Source organism: Phacochoerus africanus, chromosome 15, assembly GCF_016906955.1.
Source record: "Phacochoerus africanus isolate WHEZ1 chromosome 15, ROS_Pafr_v1, whole genome shotgun sequence".
NCBI classification, from domain to species: domain Eukaryota; kingdom Metazoa; phylum Chordata; class Mammalia; order Artiodactyla; family Suidae; genus Phacochoerus; species Phacochoerus africanus.
In genome coordinates this window covers 9,299,912-9,321,679 of record NC_062558.1, presented here as the reverse complement: position 1 = coordinate 9,321,679, position 21,768 = coordinate 9,299,912, and the positions used below count along the sequence as shown (strand labels likewise).

General features: G+C 45.5%; 1 protein-coding gene across 1 annotated transcript in view; it reads right to left on the bottom strand.

Moving 5' to 3' along the window:
* Positions 1-11,246, bottom strand: part of DOCK5 (dedicator of cytokinesis 5) — a 238,865-nt gene extending 227,619 nt beyond the window's left edge. The window contains exon 1 of the mRNA XM_047762590.1: positions 10,881-11,246. Within this exon, the coding sequence (XP_047618546.1) occupies positions 10,881-10,923 (43 nt within the window). The 5' untranslated portion in view covers positions 10,924-11,246. The remainder of the gene's footprint in view (positions 1-10,880) is intronic.
* Positions 11,247-21,768: the final 10,522 nt, after the last annotated feature.

Sequence of the window (21,768 nt, the reverse complement as noted above, 5' to 3'; positions counted from 1 at the left end):
ACAGAACTACCACATGATCCAGAAATTCCACTTCTGGACATTTACCTAAAGAAAACAAAAATACTAACTCAAAAAGGTGGAGAAGCCATTAAAAAAGAAGGCAATCCTGCTATCTGCAACAACATGAGTGGACCATGAAATCATTCTGCTAAATGAAATAAGTTGGAAAGACAAGTAGCACATAATATTCCCCACACGTAGAACCTACAAACAACAACAACATAAATACAGAGAACAAACTGGCGGTTGCGAGGGTGGAGGGGGCAAAATTAGCGAAGGAGGGTCAAAAAGCACAAATTTCCAGTTATAAATAAATCCTGGGGATGCAATGTACAGCATGGTGTCTGCAGTTAATAATATTGTGTATGTGAACATTTCTAAGAGTAGATTTTTTAAGTTTTCATTTAAAAAAAAAAAGTAATATGTAATTCTGGTGACCGATATTAACCAGACTTATTGTAGTGATCATTCTGCAATATTTGCAAATATCAAATCATATACCTGAAAAAAATGTCATGTTATTCATATCTCAATGTAAAAAGGGAGAAGATGGGAGTTCCCGTTGTGGCTCAGGGGAAACACATCCGACTAGCATCCATGAGGATTCGGGTTCGATCCCTGGACTCAATCAGTGGGTTAAGGATCCAGTGTTGCCGTGAGCTGTGGTGTAGATCGCAAATGCAGCTTGAATCTGGCATTGCTGTAGCTGTGGTGTAGGCCAGTGGCTACAGCTCCAATGTGACCCCTAGCTAGGGAACCCCCATATGCTGCAGGTGCAGCCCTAAAAAGACTGGCCCCCGGGGCGGGGGGCCAGGGAACACTTGCTTTCTCCAGATTTCTGAAGAAAACGGAAGCAGCTAGAAGGCAAGTTAAAACACATTTGCTACTAGCCCTGGGATCTTGGTGAAGTCATTTTATGCCTCTGGGGAATATTTTTCCAATAAAAGAAGGTGTTGGCCAAGAAGTGATACATAGAGAATCTAGTTCTTAACATTCTATGATGCTATACACAAAAGAGCAAAACGGTTAGATTTCTACAGCTGAGACATATGACTTGTTATAACTCTCTGGCAGGAAGGCTGGGGGGTGAGAGCCCTCTGGTCCCAGGCTCACAGAAAGCACAAATTAAATACAGTGCATCCTACCTCCCAATGTGCATGTGGGTATGAGCAGGTAACAAACCAGTCAGTAGGACACAGAATTCCTCACGTTGTTTGAGTCATAAAAGACCTATTTTCAAGATGCAATTAATCTCTGCTGCAATTTCCTTCCCTCGAGTTGTTTTAAAAGACAAAAAAATGGATGATCAGGATTCTTAGAGGGAGGAGTTCCATGGCCGCCTGGAGGTTAAAGATCCAACATTGTCACTGCTGTGGCCAGGTTTAATCCCTGGCCCACAAACTCCTGCATGCCACAGGCGAAACCAAAAAAAAAAAAAAAAAAGATTTTTGGAGTTCTCGCTGTGGCACAACAGGATCGGCAGTGTCTCTGCAGTGCCAGGATGCAGGGTTCGATCCCCAGCCTGGTTCAGTGGGTTAAGGACCCAGCGTTGCTGCAGCTGCAGTGTGGGTCACCACTTTGGATTGGATCTGATCCCTGGCCCGGGAACTCCATATGCCGCAGGGTGAATAAAAAAAGAAAAAAGATTCCTAGAAGGCATCTTGGGGGTCCCATTCCTTTAAGGGGTTGTGAACAATCCCATGGGGTGTAGAGATGTCAGAGAAAATGGCACAGTCCGGTAAGGTGGATCCGTGTAAACAACAGCAGCTTTGCAATGGCACAGAGGTTTGTGAAAAGACAAAGCTCACTTTTGTCTCGCACTGGAGAAGCGGCTGCCAGCAATTCAGACAATCGTTTGAGCTCTGATGGGCGGCCCAGGCTCGGAGAAGGCGTGGCCTGGACATCCCCTGGAAAAATTAAATTAACACAAGCATCCTTGCTCTGCCTTGCCCTCCCAAATCTCTGCCTCAAGAGCATTCCTTAGCCTGATCTCAAAAGCACTTTTTTTAAGCTTAAAAACACAGCTCTATTATTCCTGAGGTATGCTGCAGGCTACTTATAAACCAAGGTCAAGGGACTCCCAGAGGGTTTCTCATATCCTTTAATGTCCATGCACAGTGGACATTTCATGGGCGAGTTTACCTACTTGATGAGGAAGAAAATGATTTTCCCTCCTTGGAAATATTTAGTAAAAAAAAAAAAAACCATGTGACCACAGTCAAGTTCCTGGGCCAGAGAAAAGAGTCAAATTCTATTATAATTCTATTCTCTTACAACTCATTTTGAAGAACTGAAATGAGCTGTAAGAGATTCTGACCCATATATCTTTTCACATTCTTTTGACAGTAAAATATTTTATATGTATAAAGGTGTTATGTTATTATACTGAGTATTGCCGAGGGGGAAAAAAAAAACTAGAACTTGGAACTTTTTTCCTTTATGGAAAAATTCATTGCATTAAGATTTAGTTCCTTACCCTCAAACCCCACTGGTTTGTTTCCTAAAATTTAGATGAGGAGAAAGCACAAATTAAAGTTTCAGCTAACATGATGGCTGATTTGACCACTAGCTACAACAAGCCTTCTGTAAATTTGGACAAACTAAATTTTGCATAACTACTACTTTTGCTCAAAGGTCCTGGCCGATACTCTAAATTACTTTTCTTCTCCTTGTTACTTGCTATCTTATCTTTTTTGTTTAATTACCCTGTGTACAGGATAGATGAGCTTATTGCGAGGCATCTCAACTCCTTTTTTTGGCCACACCCACAGCATGCATACGTCCTCGGGCCTGGGATCCAACCCCTGTCACAGCAGTGACAATGCCAGGTCCTTAACCCACGGAGCCACCAAGGAACTCCTGGACTCCTTTTTGGTAATAAGAAGTACCCGATGAATTTAAATGTCTTGTTTTTTTCCAGTAGATTGCATCTTCTTTCCTTTCCAACTCATGCTCAACACAGCAGTAATCCAGTGAGTCAGAACCTCCAAAACTGTATTTGCCATCAAGGTGGTCAAGCCTTTTCTTTGAATCTAACCAGTCCTACAAGGCACCTTCCTCTGAGAAGCCTCCATGAATAACAAAGGGGGAAAAAAAAAAAAAGCAGAAGTTTCCTTGTGGCACAGTGGGTTAAGGATCCAGCATCGTCACGGCAGCAGCTCAGGTCACTGCTGTGGCAGAGGTTCTATCGCTGGCCCAGGAACCTCCGTATGCCGAGGGTGCAACAAAAATCTATTTTATCTATTTTTTAAATGTTCCTTTTCTTACTGTTTTTGACTATAAGTGTGCAGAGAGCAAAATATTCCACAATGTGGGGAAAATTCCCTCTTAGAGCACACAAGACAAATTTAGGTAAATGATAGCATTCATTTTTTTCCTTCAACATTTATTTACTGAGTGCTGACCACAAACTAGGTGCTGTCCCCAGGGCTGGGGAACACTGATGAAAAGGATAAAGTTCCTGTCCTCATAACTCTACATTCCAGTTTAGGAGACAGACAGTAAACTCAAACAAATAGGACAATTAGGGAAAAGGAGAGACTCTGAGAGGCGGGGCCAGGCAGAGGGTAGGCAAAGACAGTAGTACCTTCAGCTGGGGTTCCAAGAAAGCTCTAAGGAGGGATTATTCAAACTGACACCTAAATAATACAAGAACATGATTCCATTTTTTTTTTTTCTGTCTTTTTTGTCTTTTTAGGGCTGCACCCACGGCACATGGAGGTGCCCAGGCTAGGGGTCTAATCGGAGCTACAGCTGCCGGCCTACACCACAGCACAGCAATGCTGGATCCTTAACCCACTGATCGAGGCCAGGGATTGAACCCACAATCTCATGGTTCCTAGACAGCTTCGCTTCCGTTGCGCCACGACAGGAACTCTGTGATTCCATTTTTAATTCTCTTTTCTCTAACTCTGGTTGATCCCCACTATTTGCAGATTCTATGGTATTTGCAAATTCTCTCACTCACTAAAATTTACGTGTAACCGCCAAATCAACACCCCTGGTGCTTTCAAGGTTATTCTCAATTGTGTGCAGAGCAGCAAAATGTGACGTGCCAGTTAGGGGACTCTCCACCTTTTCGCCTCAGTTCTCATACTGTAAAGTCCTTTTCAGGGTCTTAACCTTTGTGTCATGTTTTTCTCACTTGGTGCTTTTTGTTAATGATTCTGCTATTTAATTGACCCCCCAATTTTACTGCTAACCTGCTATGTCATGTTGCCAAGCCCCAAAAGGCTGTGATTTGCCTTACAGAGAAAATACGTGTGTTAGATAAGCTTCATTCAGGCTTGAGTTACACATACTGCTATTGGCCATGAGTTAAATGTTAGTGAATTAATGATTTGTAGTAAATAAGGTCTTTAAATATTAAACAGAAACACATGAAATATAACATGTATGTTATAACATGTGTATATAACATGAAGGTTATATATTGATCAGTTGATGAAAATATGACCAGAGGCTCATAGGAACCTGACCTTGTATTTCCCCTAAGAGCAATGGCTCAACACGCACTGAGTCAGTGTTCACCATGACTTTATAGGACATTAACTACCACGAATGACAAGAATCTGCATACGTCGAAGAGAAAGTTTCAGCTGGGTACCAGCTTCCTTCCTCTACAGTGGAGAAAAATGACTTTACAGGCAACAACATCAAGCCAGAATCCAACACACTGCTGTTTTATTTTTGTTGCCTTTTTTTTTTTTTAATGGCCGCACCCACGGCATATGGAAGTTCCTGGGCCAGGACAACACAGCTATGGCAATGCCAGATCCTTTAACCCACTGTGCCTGGCCGGGGATTGAAGCTACAACTCCAGAGCAACCTGCAGTCGGATTCTTAAAAATACTTGTTAATCAAAGTAACCATAATAAACTCAATACATTCTTGCAAAAAAGATATATATTTTTAGATCAAAACTACTTTTCCAAACAAAAGCACTTAGAAGAGTGGCACTGTTTTCCATATTTGTAAGTATCTTTTAGTGTCTGGCTTCACAAAAGGCTGTTGGATTCTCATACCTGCCTCTGCATTCAGTCTGCCCCTGCATCACACTTTATGTAGCATCTGGGAAACTATACTATGATATACTTAGGAGAGAATGAAGTGACAACAGGCCAATAAAATACTAGTATTATTACTGAAAAAGTTTTAATCTCATGGCCCCCCGAAAGTTATCTCCAAGACCACATGTCCCTGGGACACCCTGAAATAAGAGTTCAGAACAGTGCCTGTCACAAGGTAAATGCATAATAAATATTCATTCTCTAGTCCTTGTTTTCTTAGCCTCAGTGTTTTTCGTTTTTGTGTGTGTGTGTATGCGTGTGTCCCCGCCCTTTATTTGGCCAAACTCGCGGTATGAAGAAGTTCCTAGGCCAAGGGTCAAACCCACACCACAGCAGCAACCCAAGCCACAGCAGTGACAGGGCTGGATCCTTAACCCACTGCGCCACCAGGGAATTCCATCTCAGCCTCAGTGTTGTGAGAACATGAATGCATTAGGCAAGGACTTCCTCAAGTCATTACAACTGTGTAACATCTAGCTTGGTTTCTCATATAGACATATGATGAACAATATCACTGTGGCTGCTTACTGTGGTTCTATAACTAATTAGCTCTGCCGTCTTTATAGCCAAGGATTCTTATTCTGTGTTCAAATTCAGAGGAAAAATAAATGACACCTGTTTTCTGGCATTCAGCATTGTTTCAATTACCACCACAGGCAATAAACTACTGGTATACTGGTAATGCTGTCTGCAATTGAAATCACAGGTGTTTTCACAACTTATTACGGTTACTATAAGTATCTTGAAAAATCATATATGCTAATCACTAACTCAAAAATACAGCAGTGATTACACATTAAATAAAGAACCACAGGAGTTCCTGCTGTGGCACAGTGTGTTAAGAATCTGACTGTAGCGGCTCAGGTTGCTGTAGAGGCATGGATGGGTTTGATCCCCAGCCCACAAAGTAAGTTAAAGGATCCAGCATTGTCACAGCCATGGTGTAGGTCGCAGTTGCAGTTCAGAGTCAATCCCTGGCCTGGGTACTTCCATATGCCACAGGTGCAGCCATTAAAAAAAATAAATAACCATGTATACTACACTATCACAAATTTTGAAAAATTATCTTGACAGCTATATTTCAACACAGGTGGCTTTGTTTTCGATCCTTCATATTGGACTTTATGCAACTAAAAACATTATTCTGAGACGGGAGTGGGAGGGGAGCACCTTTAACCTGATGGCCAAACAGGTTCACGCAACCAAAAGGTAAGAGAGCAAGTCGTGTGAAGCAACTCACTTTACCTCTCTAGGCATCAAGTTCCTCTCTTTCATTTATCCTTTTCTTCTTCTTTTTTTTTGTCTTTTTGTTGTTGTCGTTGTTGTTGCTATTTCTTGGGCCGCTCCCTCGGCATATGGAGGTTCCCAGGCTAGGGGTCGAATCGGAGCTGTAGCCACCGGCCTACGCCAGAGCCACAGCAACGCAGGATCCGAGCCGCGTCTGCAACCTACACCACAGCTCACGGCAACGCCAGATCCTTAACCCACTGAGCAAGGGCAGGGACCGAACCCACAACCTCATGGTTCCTAGTCGGATTCGTTAACCACTGCGCCACGACGGGAACTCCCTTTTTTTCTTTTTTTTTTTTTTTGGTCTTTTTAGGGCTGCACCCACAGCATATGGAGGTTCCCAGGATAGGGGCTGAATCAGAGCTGCAGCTGCCAGCCTTCACCACAGCCACAGACGCAGCCACACGAGATCCAAACCATGTCTTCGACCTACACCACAGGTCATGGCAATGCTGGATCCTTAACCCACTGAGCCCGGCCAGGGATCAAACCTGCATCCTCATGGATGCTAGTCAGATTCATTTCTGCTGAGCCACAACAGGAACTCCAAGATCCTCTCTTTAAGAGAGAATTGAACTCATTACTCTCTGAAACCCATTTCCACTGCTCCAGCTGGGGTCTATAGAACCCGATGCCGGAAGCAAGAAAGGACGGGGCCCACAGCACATCCGAACACATTAATAGCTATGAGAATCTGGCTTTGGTTTTTTAACTAATATTTTAAAATCTACAAAGTTAAACGTTTTTAGGCTAACTGGGCCAAGCATAGCTAAATAGTTGAAAAGCTAACAGGGAAGCAAATATTCCCCCAAAGTCCCTTTCATCACATCACAAAAATATATATGACAAATTCCAACAAACAATAATGAAGGAGTTGCAAAGAATCCATCATCAACACAATAGGGGTCTATTCTTGATATAAATAGCTTGTTCGGAGCAAATTTAAATGTTTTCAGCAGATTCAAATGTTTTCATCATCAGAAGACTGGATATTTATCGCTCATGTTTGCTTAGCATCTAAATAAAAGTGATCCTCATATCCTCAAGCAGAAAAAAAATTAGAGAGAGAAGAGAATAAAGGAAAAGAAAACAAGAAAGAAAAAGGGAGACAGAAGAGCTTTCCGCGGCTATACGGCAGAACACGTGTTCCTAAGCCCTCAGCATTGGGCACCAGGGCAACTATTGGCCCAGAAGTTGAAAGCACGCCTGTGGTCCTCTCATAGGTCATTCAAGCCCACCTAACGCCAGACGTGGAGCCAACAGTTGAAGAATGAAGAAAGCCCGGAAAGATTGCATTCCGGTCCCTGTAGAAAACTCTAGGCTGTCAGGGACAGCCAACAGTAGCACCAAGACAGGTGGAGACTGCCAGCACAATTCAGTCTGAGATCGCAGTGCTACCCTCCCGGAGAGTAGCTGTGAGTCATTCAAACGCTTCAAAATAGCCATCTCACGGTTTCCTTCAACCCAGAAACGAAATCTGTCCAGCGGATGCTCAGAAGTGACAAACCCCCACCCCAAGTCCAAGAAGCCAATCTTCCCAGTTATACTGAAACAAGTCCGTCTATTCCAGGCCTGCTTTCTCAGCAGCATATTTCATTTGCAGAGATAAAGACAGACTGACGGCTCTCGCCTCATCCAATAGAACAAAAGAAAACTCGGACTGGAGTGAATGAGATGCTAAAACTTAATGGCGGGGTGCACTAAATCATCAAAGACATGAGATTGGCGGTTTAGAACACCACTCCAAAGCCAAGGACAAGCAGTTACTGAAAGCATGCTCCAGGCTGGGTATATCTCTTGAGTCACAAGGATACAAAACCATAACCCTCTGAATCACTGGACCAAAGGATATGTAATAAAATGTAGGAATGGTGAGGAAGCGGCGTGAAGGTGTGAGGTCTGGTAAACACCAAACCTGAAGGAGGCAGTGGATGGGGATTCCAGCCCTGAGTGAAAGGCTGGATGGTGGGATGCAGAGGTGGGAGGGCACACTGAACAGGGGACAAGCACGGGGGAGCAAAGTCCTAAAGGAGGGACTCTCTCCATGGGATATTGCACAAGAGGGAGAAGAGAGGTGTCTGCGCCAGAGGGTTACTGAAAGCGGTTGGGAGACACAGTTCGTAAAAGTACATTGAACTGGATTATCAGAACCTTGAAAACTGGGCTCAGTTTAGACTTTGCCCTGTAGGCCAAGGAAGAGGAGGTGATATGAACAACCATGTGTTTTAGGAATAAACAAAGGAGATTGAGCTCATCAGCTCATCCTCCTAACAGTGGGCCCTTTTGTCAAATTCAGATTAATCAGCATCTACTGTCTAGTGACAAATTTCCCAAGCTATATGCTGGGGCAATTTTGCCACCACCTATATGCCCTGGAAATGCAATTCACACCTCTTGACTGATGATACATAACAGGGTAACCTGACTCTAGAACAGGAAAAAAAAATTTTTTAAGAGAAAATACTATACTTGTTCCTATGACTACAACAATAAAACCCATATTTTTAGGCTATGTTTGCATTAACTACCAAAGTCATAATAGTTTTTTTTTTTTTGTCTTTTTGCCATTTCTTGGGCCGCTCCCGAGGCATGTGGAGGTTCCCAGGCTAGGGGTTGAATCGGAGCTGTAGCCACTGGCCTACACCAGAGCCACAGCAACGCGAGATCCTAGCCGTGTCTGCTACACCATGGCTCACGGCAATGCCGGATCATTAACCCACTGAGCAAGGGCAGGGACGGAACCCGCAACCTCATGGTTCCTAGTCAGATTCGTTAACCACTGCGCCACGACGGGAACTCCAAAGTCATAATAGTTTTGTAAAGTTTATTTCCTGTTAAAATTAGAATTGATCACTTTTTTGTAAGTGGTGAGTACTCATTACGCAAATATATTTACTCATTGCTAAATATAATTTAATTTGGGATTTAGTTCCCAATAACATTCACAAATAAAGGAACTGACTCCATCTCACTTCCACAACTACTATCTACTTACTAACTGGCATCTGATCAGGAGCCCCTGTCCGAAATCTCATGACCAAATCAGGAAGAGATGATCTGGAGAAGAAACAACATCCACTCATTTCTGAGTTATACCCATAGAAGACTGCAAGAATTCTCTAAGAAATTTAAAGGAAAAAAATTTCTGCAACAGAGGAAAAAGAGGTACTTATATGCACATTATTATAAACACACATATCTGCATATTTATAAAGGAACACAATCCAAAAGTAATACATATGAGAGGGTTAGTTGGTTTTTTGTAACTGACTCAGGGATACAGAGTTAAAAAGTACCTAGAGATGCTAGTATCTTTGAAACTGACACAGCGGTCACAAAGCATAGAATAGGTTTAGGGACCCCTCCCCAGTAACCACTAAGGTGAGAAAAAAAAAAAAAAAATGGGGGCAGCATGGGAGAGAAGCAGAGGACTAAATTACAAACAAGCCCAATGAATGACCTGGAGAGGAAGTGATAAAAGTCTCAACCCACACAACTGTGTTTATCCTAGGGAATCTCACCCAAGCCTAACTGCCATTGTAATCGCCCGGCTAAAACAGAGCTCTCTCCCACAAGACCTTAGCAACCTCATTCCTTGCTAACTAGTGGAAGCACCAAGGTTTTTCACCTGCTTCAAAACCCAGCCCAGCCACTGTTTCGGATCGAAACTAACAGAAAAGCAATCCTCCGCGCGTCCCGGGGCCTTCCAGCACCGCTGTTATGAATGCCAAGTGCCTAGCCCGGGACCTGTCACAGTTTTCCTAAGGCTTCGTCTTATCCCACAGCGGAATCGGGAATCACAAGGCAGTTCTGAAACCCTCTCCACACACACTCTGGTAGGGGACGAGTATCTGCACAACCAGCCCCGGGGGCCAGCCACCCCCGTTCCCAGGCCACACACTTCCTGCCGTTTCCATCACCTCCACACCACCCCTTGAGTTTCGCGTTCAGTTAACAACTGCTCTCAGGATCGGAGTGCCTGGGAGGAAGGAGAGAAGGGCGGCTGCCCACCCCCAGCACCTCACTTCGGGCTTCCGAGAGAACCTAAGAGGGAAGGCAGAAAGCACTGGGGCAGCCAGCAGACCTCGCGTTCTGCCGGCCTCCGCTGGTTACAAAGTACTGAATGAAACCACACGGGCCGGGAGGAGGGGGACGAGCACCAGAACTGGGTGCCCCGGTTTTGCACGTTTCTGCCCTGCAAAGTGCTGCAGCTTTGGGTTCGGGGGACAGGACTGCCAGTCCCGGAGCACGATTGCCTTTTAACCATACGGATCCCCCAAAACCAGCATGAATTCCCACACGGGGCTCCCGGGGAGGGTTCCGACTCCCACCGCCCCCGGCGTGGCTGCAGCCGGAGCGGAGCCCTCCCCGCGCCCCCGCGGGCAGCGGGAGCCGGATCCCGGTCCCGGGAAGGCGCGCACCTTCTGGCCCGGCGTCCGCCGCCCAACTTTTCGCCGGGCAGGGCCGCTCGCGCTAACTTGGCGGCGGCCGGGTCGGGGGCAGGGTGGGGCAAACACTCACCAACCCCGTACTTCTGCCTCTTGGTCGGGATCCAACGGGCCATGGCGGCGACCTCGCCCCGCGGCGGCTGCTGCGGCTGCGGCGGCTACAACTCCCGGGGCTCCGGACGCCGCCGCGCCGCGCTCCTGCGCGCCCCAGGCTCTTCCGCCATGTTCCGGCAAACTTCGCCCGGCCCCGCGCGCCGTCTCCCCGCCGCGCCGCCGGCTATCCGCTCCGGCTCCAGCCCCGGCCCGCGGTCACCTGCTGGGCCAGGCGGCCGCGCTGCCGTGCGCGTCCCTCCCGGCGCCGCCCCGGCCCCTCCCGCCGGCCGCGCCCTCCTCCCGCCGAGGCCGCCTCCGCGCCCCGACCCGCCGGCTCCCGGCCTCTCCCGCCCGCCCCGGGCTCCGCGCTCTCCCGGGCCGGGGCCGGCTCCGCCTAGCGCACTTCCCGGGAGCAGTTTCCCAGCACAGCCTGGGGTCCAGTTTTTTCTTTTCTGTGTTTTGTTTTTTCACTCCCGCCTTCCCCACCCGGACTAAGCCCGGGAGGCTGGATCCCGGGGGGCGGGGTCCCCGCCGCGGGCGTCGGGAGGGCTGCGCTGGAGGCACTCCCAAGGAGTGTGGGGTCCGCTCCCCCCACGCGCCTGAGCATCTAGGGGACCTAGGATGAGTTAATAGGAACTAGAATCTAGGATGAGTTGCTTCTCGCCCTCGGGGCACCAGCAGTGCCCGGCACTCAGCGGGAGCGCAGTAAATATTTGTTGAATGAATGAGCAGTTGACTACTGCGTTCACCTCCTAGAGCTTTCCCTGACACCACGAGAGCAGGAAGCCGGATTCCAGAGCAGACATGATCTCCTGGGGCCACCGTTTATTGCCTTCAAAGCCGGAACATTTGCCTTCTGGTAAATAGAGAACTGATCCAAGGGAGCCGGACTCCTTCGTATCAAGTAGTTTCCTAGGGGTGCCTCTGTGGGAAAAATTAGTTAGAAAGCCCCGACTTGGAAATCCTGTGCCCCGGAAACACCGAGACTCCTCCCCAGCTGAAGATATTGAGACCCAGCTGAAGAAATTCAGACCCTCATGCTCAAGGCAACAGTCCGCCCCAAAGACTTCACTTTTGCAACAGCCCAGCTGTTGAGCATCCCTGGGGAGAAGAGGACCAGGCACGTGCATTCACTGGCTGTATTGTTTGGACAAAGAGGCAAATGCAGGGACTGTTCATCTGACCTGCCCTTAACTCCTTTTGTATCCTCTGAAACTTCTGGAACTCACTTCCTCCTGCGGACCTCGAGAATGAAGATAGGCTCTGAATCCAGGTGGAGGTGGGGCGCTTGCTACCTGGCCTAGAGAAGTAAAATCTCAGAGTAACTGACCAGCTGATTTAAGTTCACCATCTGAGAACATGCCTCTTGAAATAAATTGTTTGGTTCTTGCAAGGTTTTGTTGCCTATCTGGAACATGAAAGGAAACGAAATGAAATAAACATGTAGTGGAACAGTGAAATATCATTGAAGACTTAGTGCATTTTTAACCTTTGGTCACTTCTTGCAAAGTCAGTTCTGAATTTTTTTTAAAGGTCTTGTTCATGGTGCATCACTCCTAGGGCTTCCTTTCTTCTCCATCAACAAATAGGTATTTATTCATCAAGTGTAATGATGATTTAAGAAATTGGTCCCTGTAGACTTAAGGGTTTGGGATTGGGTATGCACACAGGGGTATATGGTGTGATTGGCCAATAGCAAACTGCTGTATACACAGAGAGCTCTACCCAATATTCTCCGATATCTATATGGGAAAAGAATCTGAAAAACAAATGGATGGGTTGTATAGGTAGAACTGAATCACTTTGTTGTATGCCCAAATTATCATAAATTGTAAATCAACTATACTTCAATAAAACTAAAAAAAAAAAAAAAGTTCACTCCAAAGGCTTCCTTTTTCCTCTGTCAACAAATAGGGTATTTATTCACCAAATGTAATGATAATTTGAGAAATCTGTTCCTTTAGGGGTTCCCATTCTGGCTTAGCAGTAAAGACCCAACACTGTCTCTGTGAGGATGCGGGTTCCATCCCTGGCCTCACTCAGTGGGTTAAGGATCTGGCATTAAGGTAAGGTGGCTGTGGCATAGGCCACAGCTGCAGCTCCAATTAGACCCCTGGGCTGGGAACTTCCATATGCCACACCCTTTAGACCTAATATTAAGAAGGAATTCTACAATCTGCCATCCCCTCAAAAATTTATCTTCCTCTGCCAATGACCTCATGATTAACCTAACTTTCCAGGTTAGGTAATTTCTTCTTTCCACAAATATTTAAGTGCCTACTAGTTATCAGGCATTGCTCTAAGAATGCAGGCACAGCAGGGGATAAAGTAAAATCCCCACCTACATAGAGCTTGCAGTCTAGAGAGGAGAGTAGGACAATAAACAAATTATGCCAAATGAGGCTTAGCCTGTAGAGGAAAATCCAAAGTAAGGATCGGATGTGTGGAGGGTGTTGCAGTTTTATATCAAGTGGTCTGGGAAGGAATCTCTTAAAAAGTGACACTGAAATATAGATATGGGAGTTCCTGTCGTGGCTCAGTGGTAATGAACCCAACTAGCATCCATGAGGACATGAGTTTGATCCCTGGCCTCTCTCAGTAGGTTAAGGAGCTGGCATTGCCATGAGCTGTGGTGTAGGCTGCATACAAAGCTTGGATCTTGAGTTGCTGTGGCTGTGGCTGTGGCCAGTAGCTGTAGCTCAATTTGATCCCTAGCCTGGAAACTTCCATGTGCCTTGAGTATAGCCCTAAAAAGAAAAAGAAGGAAAAGAAAGAAAGAAAGGAAGGAAGGAAGAAAGAAAAAGAAAGAAAGATAGATCTGAAGCAAGTGAGGATTTCAGAGGAAAGTATCCTGGACACCAGGAACAGCAAACACAAAAGCTGAGAGGCGTGTTTGGCAAGTTCCAAAAGCAGCAAGGATGCTGGATGGTGAAAGGCATGAGCAAGGGGCAGAGTATGGGGAAAACCTGTTCCAAGAGGCACAGTGTGAGCCAATAAAACAGGACCATGAAAGGCACAGTGAGGACTTTATAAATTGCGAAGAGGAAAGTTGGGAGAATTTTGACCCAGTCAAGGACATGAACTAATTTGCCTGCTGGGCGATAAAAAGATTGTAAAGACACAAGGGCAGGCATAGGAAGATGAGAGTTGGAAGTCGATTTCAGTAGTTCATGCAGGAAAGAACGTTCGCAGGTCCAGGATGGTAGGTATTGAGGTGGAAAAGAGGTTCTTGATATATACTGAAAGTAGAAAACAACTGGATGCCAGTGTGAACAGAAAGGAATTTACTAAGGCTTCTGGACCCCTTGGTGTACTTTCATCAGCATGTGTTTTTGTGAAGTTTGATGGACAGATAAATCTATCTAGCTCAGCTGTGGTTTTTTGCTTTTTTTTTTTTCTTTAACAGCTGCACCTGTACCAAATGGCGTTCTGGGGCCAGGGATTGAATCTGAACCGCAGCTGCAACCTATGCCACAGCAGCAGCAAGGCCGGATTCTTTAACTCACTGTGCCAGGCCAGGCGTCAAACTTGCTTGCCTCTGCAGTGGCCTGAACTGTACCACAGCAGGAACTCCTATGCTTGTAATTTTTTTTTTTTTAAGAGCCTCACTGTATAGGCTTCAGGCCCCAAAATGTCTGGGTCTTGCCCCCGAGTGTAAGACATAAGATGGGTCAAGGATAACTCTAAGGTTTGGGATTTGAAGAACTGTTCCCGAACCAAACTTGGGTGCACTGGCCCACACACAGTAAAGCCAATCTACTGACACAGCGTTGTGGTGAAAGGAAGGGCAGCATTTATTGCAGGGCACCAAGCAAGGGGTTGGGGACACCTAGTGCTCAGAACACCCCAACTCCCCTGTAGATTTTCGGCAAAGCATTTTTAAAGGCCAGGAAAGGGAGGGGCGTCAGCTGATTGGCTGATGGGGAGGTAACAGGGTGGTGTCACAGGGGTTAATATTCTCAATCCTTAGGCTCCAGGAAGGCTGCGGCTAAGTGTTCATGGTCATCAAGTAGTTAAGTTCTCCCACTTGTGAGGGGTTGAGCATCCTTAAAACAACTCAGTAAAAAATAAAATAAAATAAAATGTGCAAAGGATTTAAACAGAAAAAAAAAACAACCAAAAAAAACTCAGGAAATGTACCTCGGGTTCTTCAGAGAGGAGCTAAAGAAAATGGCCTGGGCGGAGGGGTCTGTCCTGAGAAGCCCCATTTCACGACTACTAAATAGCGTTGCCATTTTCTTTCTTTTTCTTTTTTTTTTTTTTTTGTCTTTTGTCTTTTTTGTTGTTGTTGTTGTTGCTATTTCTTGGGCCGCTCCCGCGGCATATGGAGGTTCCCAGGCTAGGGGTTGAATCGGAGCTGTAGCCACCAGCCTACGCCAGAGCCACAGCAACGCGGGATCCGAGCCGCGTCTGCAACCTACACCACAGCTCACGGCAACGCCGGGTCGTTAACCCACTGAGCAAGGGCAGGGACCGAACCCGCAACCTCATGGTTCCTAGTCGGATTCGTTAACCACTGCGCCACGACGGGAACTCCCTCTTTTTTTCTTTTTTTTTTTTTTTGGCCTCACCCACAGCATGTGAAAATTCTCCGGCGGGGGATTGAACCTGCACCATAACAGCAACTCAAGCAGCTACAGTGACGACACCAGGTCCTTGACCTGCTGCACTGCTAGAGAACTCCAGAGCTGCCGTTTTCTTGGTCATCTGTGACAGCTCGTCCTCACCCTTTACGTCCAAGTTATTCTGTCCTGAAGTTTTCCTTTGATGTTGCCTTAAGACTCACTTCGCACCTTCCTCAGCTGTTCCATGTGGAGTTTGGAGCTTAAGTATTTTGCACTGTGGAATGGGGGGGTCACAAAGAAACTTCAGTTCCCTGTGTTCCTTGGGGGACTGAACAATGGATGACCAGTGTTCTCTAACTATTGGTGAGTTTTACACTTAACACGCATTAGAATATTAATGCTCATTCAGAGAACTGGATTTCCACCAAAATGATTTCTGCTGCCTCACCCCTCCCCAGCTCTCCACCCCACCCCCAACCTGCCGCTTGCACCGAAGTCTTTTTGCAGAGCCCGAGATTTGAATTTGGACACTGGATATTTCAAGTTTGACAATAATTGCATAAGAGGGTTGGAGGAAAACGGAAAATTTTAATTACAGCTTTCAGTATGTTTATTCTTTTTCCTCTGAAGACTGAGGTCCACCCTCTTTGTTATATCAGATGGTTCAATCCCAATTTAAAAGTCCATTTAAATCATAAAAGCAGAGCTATCCAAAGTCTTGTATTAAAATGTGGCTTCAAATTAGAGAGTCAACTAGATGGGTAGGTGGAATAACAGCATGATTCCCAGAAATGTCTTTTTCTTTTTCCTCTGATATCTTTTCAGAAGTATTAAGCATATTCCACAGCCAGGAATATTCAGACACCAATACCCACACAAATACAAACACGAATAAGCACGCACGAGCCCTAGCACATCTGTTGGAAGTGGCCCTGGGCAATGAAAGGAGGGTAAATGAATTGGGAAGCAGGTTTGCCATGAATATTGTGACATCTCTTACAACGCCTGAAAGAATGGGTGGATACGAAGACACCTGGCAAGGGCTTCACTTCCTCTGCTGATTACTGGGTTTATTTTGCCAGATCTGACTGACTTAATTGCTTCTCTCAAAGAAGCTGTGGATTCTGTTAAAGAAAAAACAATTTTTAAAAATCTTTTCAGGGCCACATCTGTGGCACATGGAGGTTGCCAGGCCAATTCTCTATCCCAGTCGCATCTCCAACCTACACCGCAGCTCGCAGCAACATCAGATCCTTAACCCACTGAGTGAGGCCAGGGATCGAAACCACATCTTCATGGATACTAGCTGGGTTCTTAACTCACTAGGCCACAAAGGGAACTCCATCTTTTTTTTTTCCTAGATAAAGGAGGGTCGTTTGTTGATCCCACATATGAGCAAGTGTAGTTATTAGAACTGCAAAAAAGGCGGGGGCATATATTTTCCTTTAAACACCACTTTGCAGTCTTCTAAGGGCATATGCTTTGGGACAGGGTGGTTCTTTGCAAGTCAGGAGTTGGGGTTGAGGAGTTCAGATCATGGCTCAGCGGTAACGAACCTGACTAGCATCCATGAGGACAACGTGTTCAATCCCTGGCCTTGCTCAGTGGGTTAAGGATCTGGCGTTGCCAGTGAGCTGTGGGGTAGGAGTAGCGTTGAGATACTGTGGGATCTGGGACCTGGGGCCCTTTACTGCAGTGCTTGCACCTAGACAAACATCCCCTCCAGCACCAAAATACAAGGAAACTATAAGGGACTAAAAATAACTGTGTGCATGCGTAGCTGGGGCAAATTATGGGACAGGAAGATACAAAAAAAAAAAAATTAAAAAAAACCCCTGCCACTTCTGAAGAGCCCAGAGCAAATGCAAGGTGTTGGGAGCAAAAGCAGGGTACTATGCATGCCCTTTGCACACACAACCACCAAAGGGGTGGATTAACCACCTAAGCCACCCCTCTGGCCTGACTCCTGGACCCGCCCCTATCCTCACCCCATATAAGGAACCAGCTCCCCCACCGCCAGAGTAAGCTGGCAAGTGAGCAAAGGAAACTGTTGGTTGTTTTTGCCCCCCCACCCCCACCCCCCGCCAGTCTGTTGCAGCAGGGGCCCCAATAAGGCCTTGCCTGAACTTCTGGCCTGGCCCCTTATCAGTTTCTATGGGTTAAAGAAGGCCAAGAACTTAGGTCTGTTATAGGTGATGCATTGTAATTTAGACTCATGAGCTAAACTGGACAAAGGATTGGATCTCTACAGTCCTAGAAAGACCTTTTTCATGTGCCTCACACACTCTCATTTACTCCCTGCCCCCAAAGGACTCAGCCAGGGGGCCTCTCTGGGTGTATCCTTGGCTCTGCTCTGTGGTTTGGAGGTCTCTGATGAGTGGGGAGATGATGGCCAAGGCCCTAATGCTATTCCTATCCTCACCCTCATCACTGTGAGATTTATGCTTGGTGAGCACTTTTGTCACAAAAAGCTTTTAGTTTTGTTTCTAGAATGCTCTTTGCTGCAAATATCTAATGTGCTCCAAGATTGCCTTTGGGAGAAGTTGATGACGTGAGCAATTTGAAGTCATTAGTTTAATGAAAATTATGTTGATAGACGAGAAGGAATGGAAACTACCTATTAAAAAAAAAAAAACCCCAGAGTTCCAATCATGGCTCAGCAATAAGGAACCCGACTAGTATCCATGAAGACTTGGATTCAATCCCTGGCCTCGCTCAGTGGGTTAAGGATCTGGCGTTGCTGTGGCTGTACTGTAGGCTGGCAGCTACAGCTCAGATTCTACCCCTAGCCTAGGAATTTCCACATGTCATGGGTGTGCCCCCCCCAAAAAAGGCAAAATAAAAAACTGTATATACATTTCGAAAAACATATGTATGTTAAAAAATTCCTTCATAAATCTGTTTAAAACAAGAGATGATAGGAGTTCCCGCTGCGGTGAGTGGGCTAATGATCCCCCTTGTCTCTGTGGAGGCATGGTTCGATCCCCTGGCCCAACACAGCGGGTTAAGGATCCATTGTTACTGCAGCTGTGGCATAGGTTTGGTTCAGATTCCCTGGCCCAGGAACTACCATATGCCACAGGGGTGGCCAAAATAAAAGCAAACCAACTTCCCCCCTCAAAAAAAAAGACCATGAAAACTAAGCAGTGTAGAAAAATTAAGATGTGAGCTTAAGTAAAGATAATTCAACTGTTTATGCTATACTATGATGATCACTACATAAAATTATATATTTACATGCATGCTGCCTATGGAATGTGGGTAACTATAAAGGAAAATGAAAAATAAAGAAAATTTCATTCAACCTTCAAAACCAAATAAACAAAAGAAAACTACTTGGTTGCTGAGATTCTCTGGATTATGTAGAAAAGCATGAAGTTAAATGCCTAATTTGATCTTTTTAAAAAAATTTTTGTTTATTACTCAATGAATGTATTACATTTATAGCTGTACAATGATCACCACAATCCAGTTTTATAGGATTTCCATCCCACACCCCCCGCGCATCCCCCTACCCCCCAAACTGTCTCCTTTGGAGACCATAAGTTTTTCAAAGTCTGTGAGTCAGTACCTGTTCTGCAAAGATGTTCATTCTGTCCTTTTTTCAGATTCCACGTCAGTGAAAGCATTTGACGTTGGTGTCTCATTGACTGACTTCACTTAGCATGATAATTTCTAGATCCATCCATGTTGCTAAAAATGCTGGGACAGGAGTGAAGTTACATTCTGCAGCCCCTAAGTAATAGGGACACCATGCCTATATTGGTTAGGTGACTATCACAGTCAGCAGATTTTTCTTATTATTACTTGGAGGTCCGTTAAAAAACAAACATTTGATCCAGAACTCTTATTTAATACCAGACTGATGGTCCATGGTCTCTAGCTGTAGTGTAACAACAGCAATTAATACGTGTGGCTTGGGCCCAGTACTATTCTAAATCAATTTGCTTCATTCCCATGCACCCTAATGAGGTAAATGGAACTGCTGTAATCCCTGCCTTATAAATGTGGGAACTGTGGCTCAGGACACATTAGGGTGTTACCCACATAGTTAGTGGGCAGAACTGAATTCAAACCCCAGGCAGACTGGCCTCAGTGTCCTTGGTCTAAACCAAGAGTCAGTGAACTATTATTGCAAATGGCCCCTGTATGTATTTTTGACTTTGCTGGTGATATAGTGTCTGTGGCAACCATGCCACTCTGCAATTGTAGCAGAAAAGCAGCCATAGACAATACATAACAAATAAATATGACTGTGTGCCAATAAAACTTTATTTGTAGACATAGCATTTGAATTTCACGTCACTTTCATGTGTTATGAAACATTATTCCTCCTCTGGTTTTTTTCCAATTATTTAAAAACATAGGCTGTTATCACCTTCTAAGACTGCATGCTGCCTATGGAATGTGCGTCTCAATAAATCTGCTCTCACTCTTCTGTAGCTCACTCGAATTTTTTTCCTGCAAGAAGCCAAGGACCTTCACTTGGCAGTCCATCCCAGGAACTTACCTGAGACCTGGGACATGACCATCCTCCTGTGCCGCTTATTCCTGCAACATCTTTACAAAGTAAGAGGAAGACAGTGGTCTTCTCCGTCCCTTCTTTTCCTTTGATTAAAAAAATCTGGAGTTCCCATTGCAGTTCAGAGATTATGGACCCGACCAGTATCCATGAGGACTTGGGTTGATCCCTGGCCTCGCTCAGTGGGTTAAGGATCTGGCATTGTGGAGAGCTGTGGTGTAGGTTGCAGATGCAGCTTAGATCTGGCATTGCCATGGCTGCAGTGTAGGCTAGCAGCTGCAGCTCTGATTCGACCTCTAGCCTGGGAGCTTCCATATGCCACAGGTGTGACCCTTAAAAAAAAAAAAGCAAAAATAAATAAATAAATATGAAGCCCACTTAGTTCTCAGGGCTGAGCCTTCTTGCCTACCTGCTTATATCATTCACAAGTGTCCTACATTAATAAATCTGTCCAGAGTTCCCTTGTGGCACAGAAGGTTAAGGATCTAGCATTGCCACCGCTATAGCATAGGTTTGCAGCTGTGGCTTGAATTCAGTCCTTGATCTGGGAACTTCCATATGCCTCAAGTGTGACAAAAGTCAATCAATCTACTTCTAACCTAAAAAGAAAATGAGAAATGCATTATTAACCTGCAGGTTGTAGTAAAACAGGTGTTGGGTCGGATTTGGCTTGAGGGCCACAGTGTGCCAACCCCTGTTTTACACTGTGACTGCCACCCTTTGAAGTGCATAGGAAGGTGCAGGGTAGCCTCCAGGAGAAAGGGCAGGCAACATAGGAGGCACCAGTGTGGAACTTACCCACCTGAAGTCTGTTGCATAAGGATTTGGGAGAAGCTTCTAGAAGAGAAGTCATCAGAATAGAAGAATTCCAATTGGTAAGGTTGCCTTAGAAATCAGAAGATGAAGCACATTTTTTTTTTTCAGGGCTGCACCCATTGCACATGGAAGTTCCCAGGCTAGTGGTCGAATTGGAGCTACAGCTGCTGGCCTAGGCCACAGCCAGTGCAACTCGAGATCCAAGCCATGTCTGTGACCTACACTGAAGCTCACAGCAACTCGGGATCCTTAACCCACGGAGTGGGGCCAGGGATCAAACCCACATCCTCATGGATACTAGTTGAGTTTGTTACCGCTGAGCCACAATAGGAACTCCAGAGGATGGGGCACTTCTGAGAACAGTGAGTATCAGTTTTAGGGAACTGTCTACTGACTTAGCCCATCTAACCTCTATTCTGAATGATGGAAACTATGAATAAAAATCATAACTGTCTCTGTTAGACAATAATGCTCAAGCATATTCACTGCAGCATTATTCACAATAGCCAAGATGTGGAAATGACCCAAGTGTCCATCCAAGGATGATGGATAAAGAAGATGCGGTATATACACACAATGGCATTTACTCATCCACGAGAAAGAAGGAAATCCTGCCATTTGCAACAACATTGAGGACCTTGAGGGCATTATGCTAAGTAAAATAAGTCAGACAGAAAGATAGGTACTGTATCATCTACAAACTCATAGAACAGAGCAGAATGGTGGTGGCCAGGAGCTGGGGGGTGGGGGAAACGAGAAGATGTTGGTCAAGGGGGACAAACTTACAACTAGAAGATGAATAAGTTCTGAGGATCTAATGTACTGCATGATGATTATAGCTAACGATGCTGTATTAGGTACTTAAAAGTTGCTCAGGGGAGTTCCTATTATGGCTCAGTGGGTTATGAACCTGACTACCATCTATGAGGGTGAAGGTTCGATCCTTGGCCTCACTCCGTGGGTTA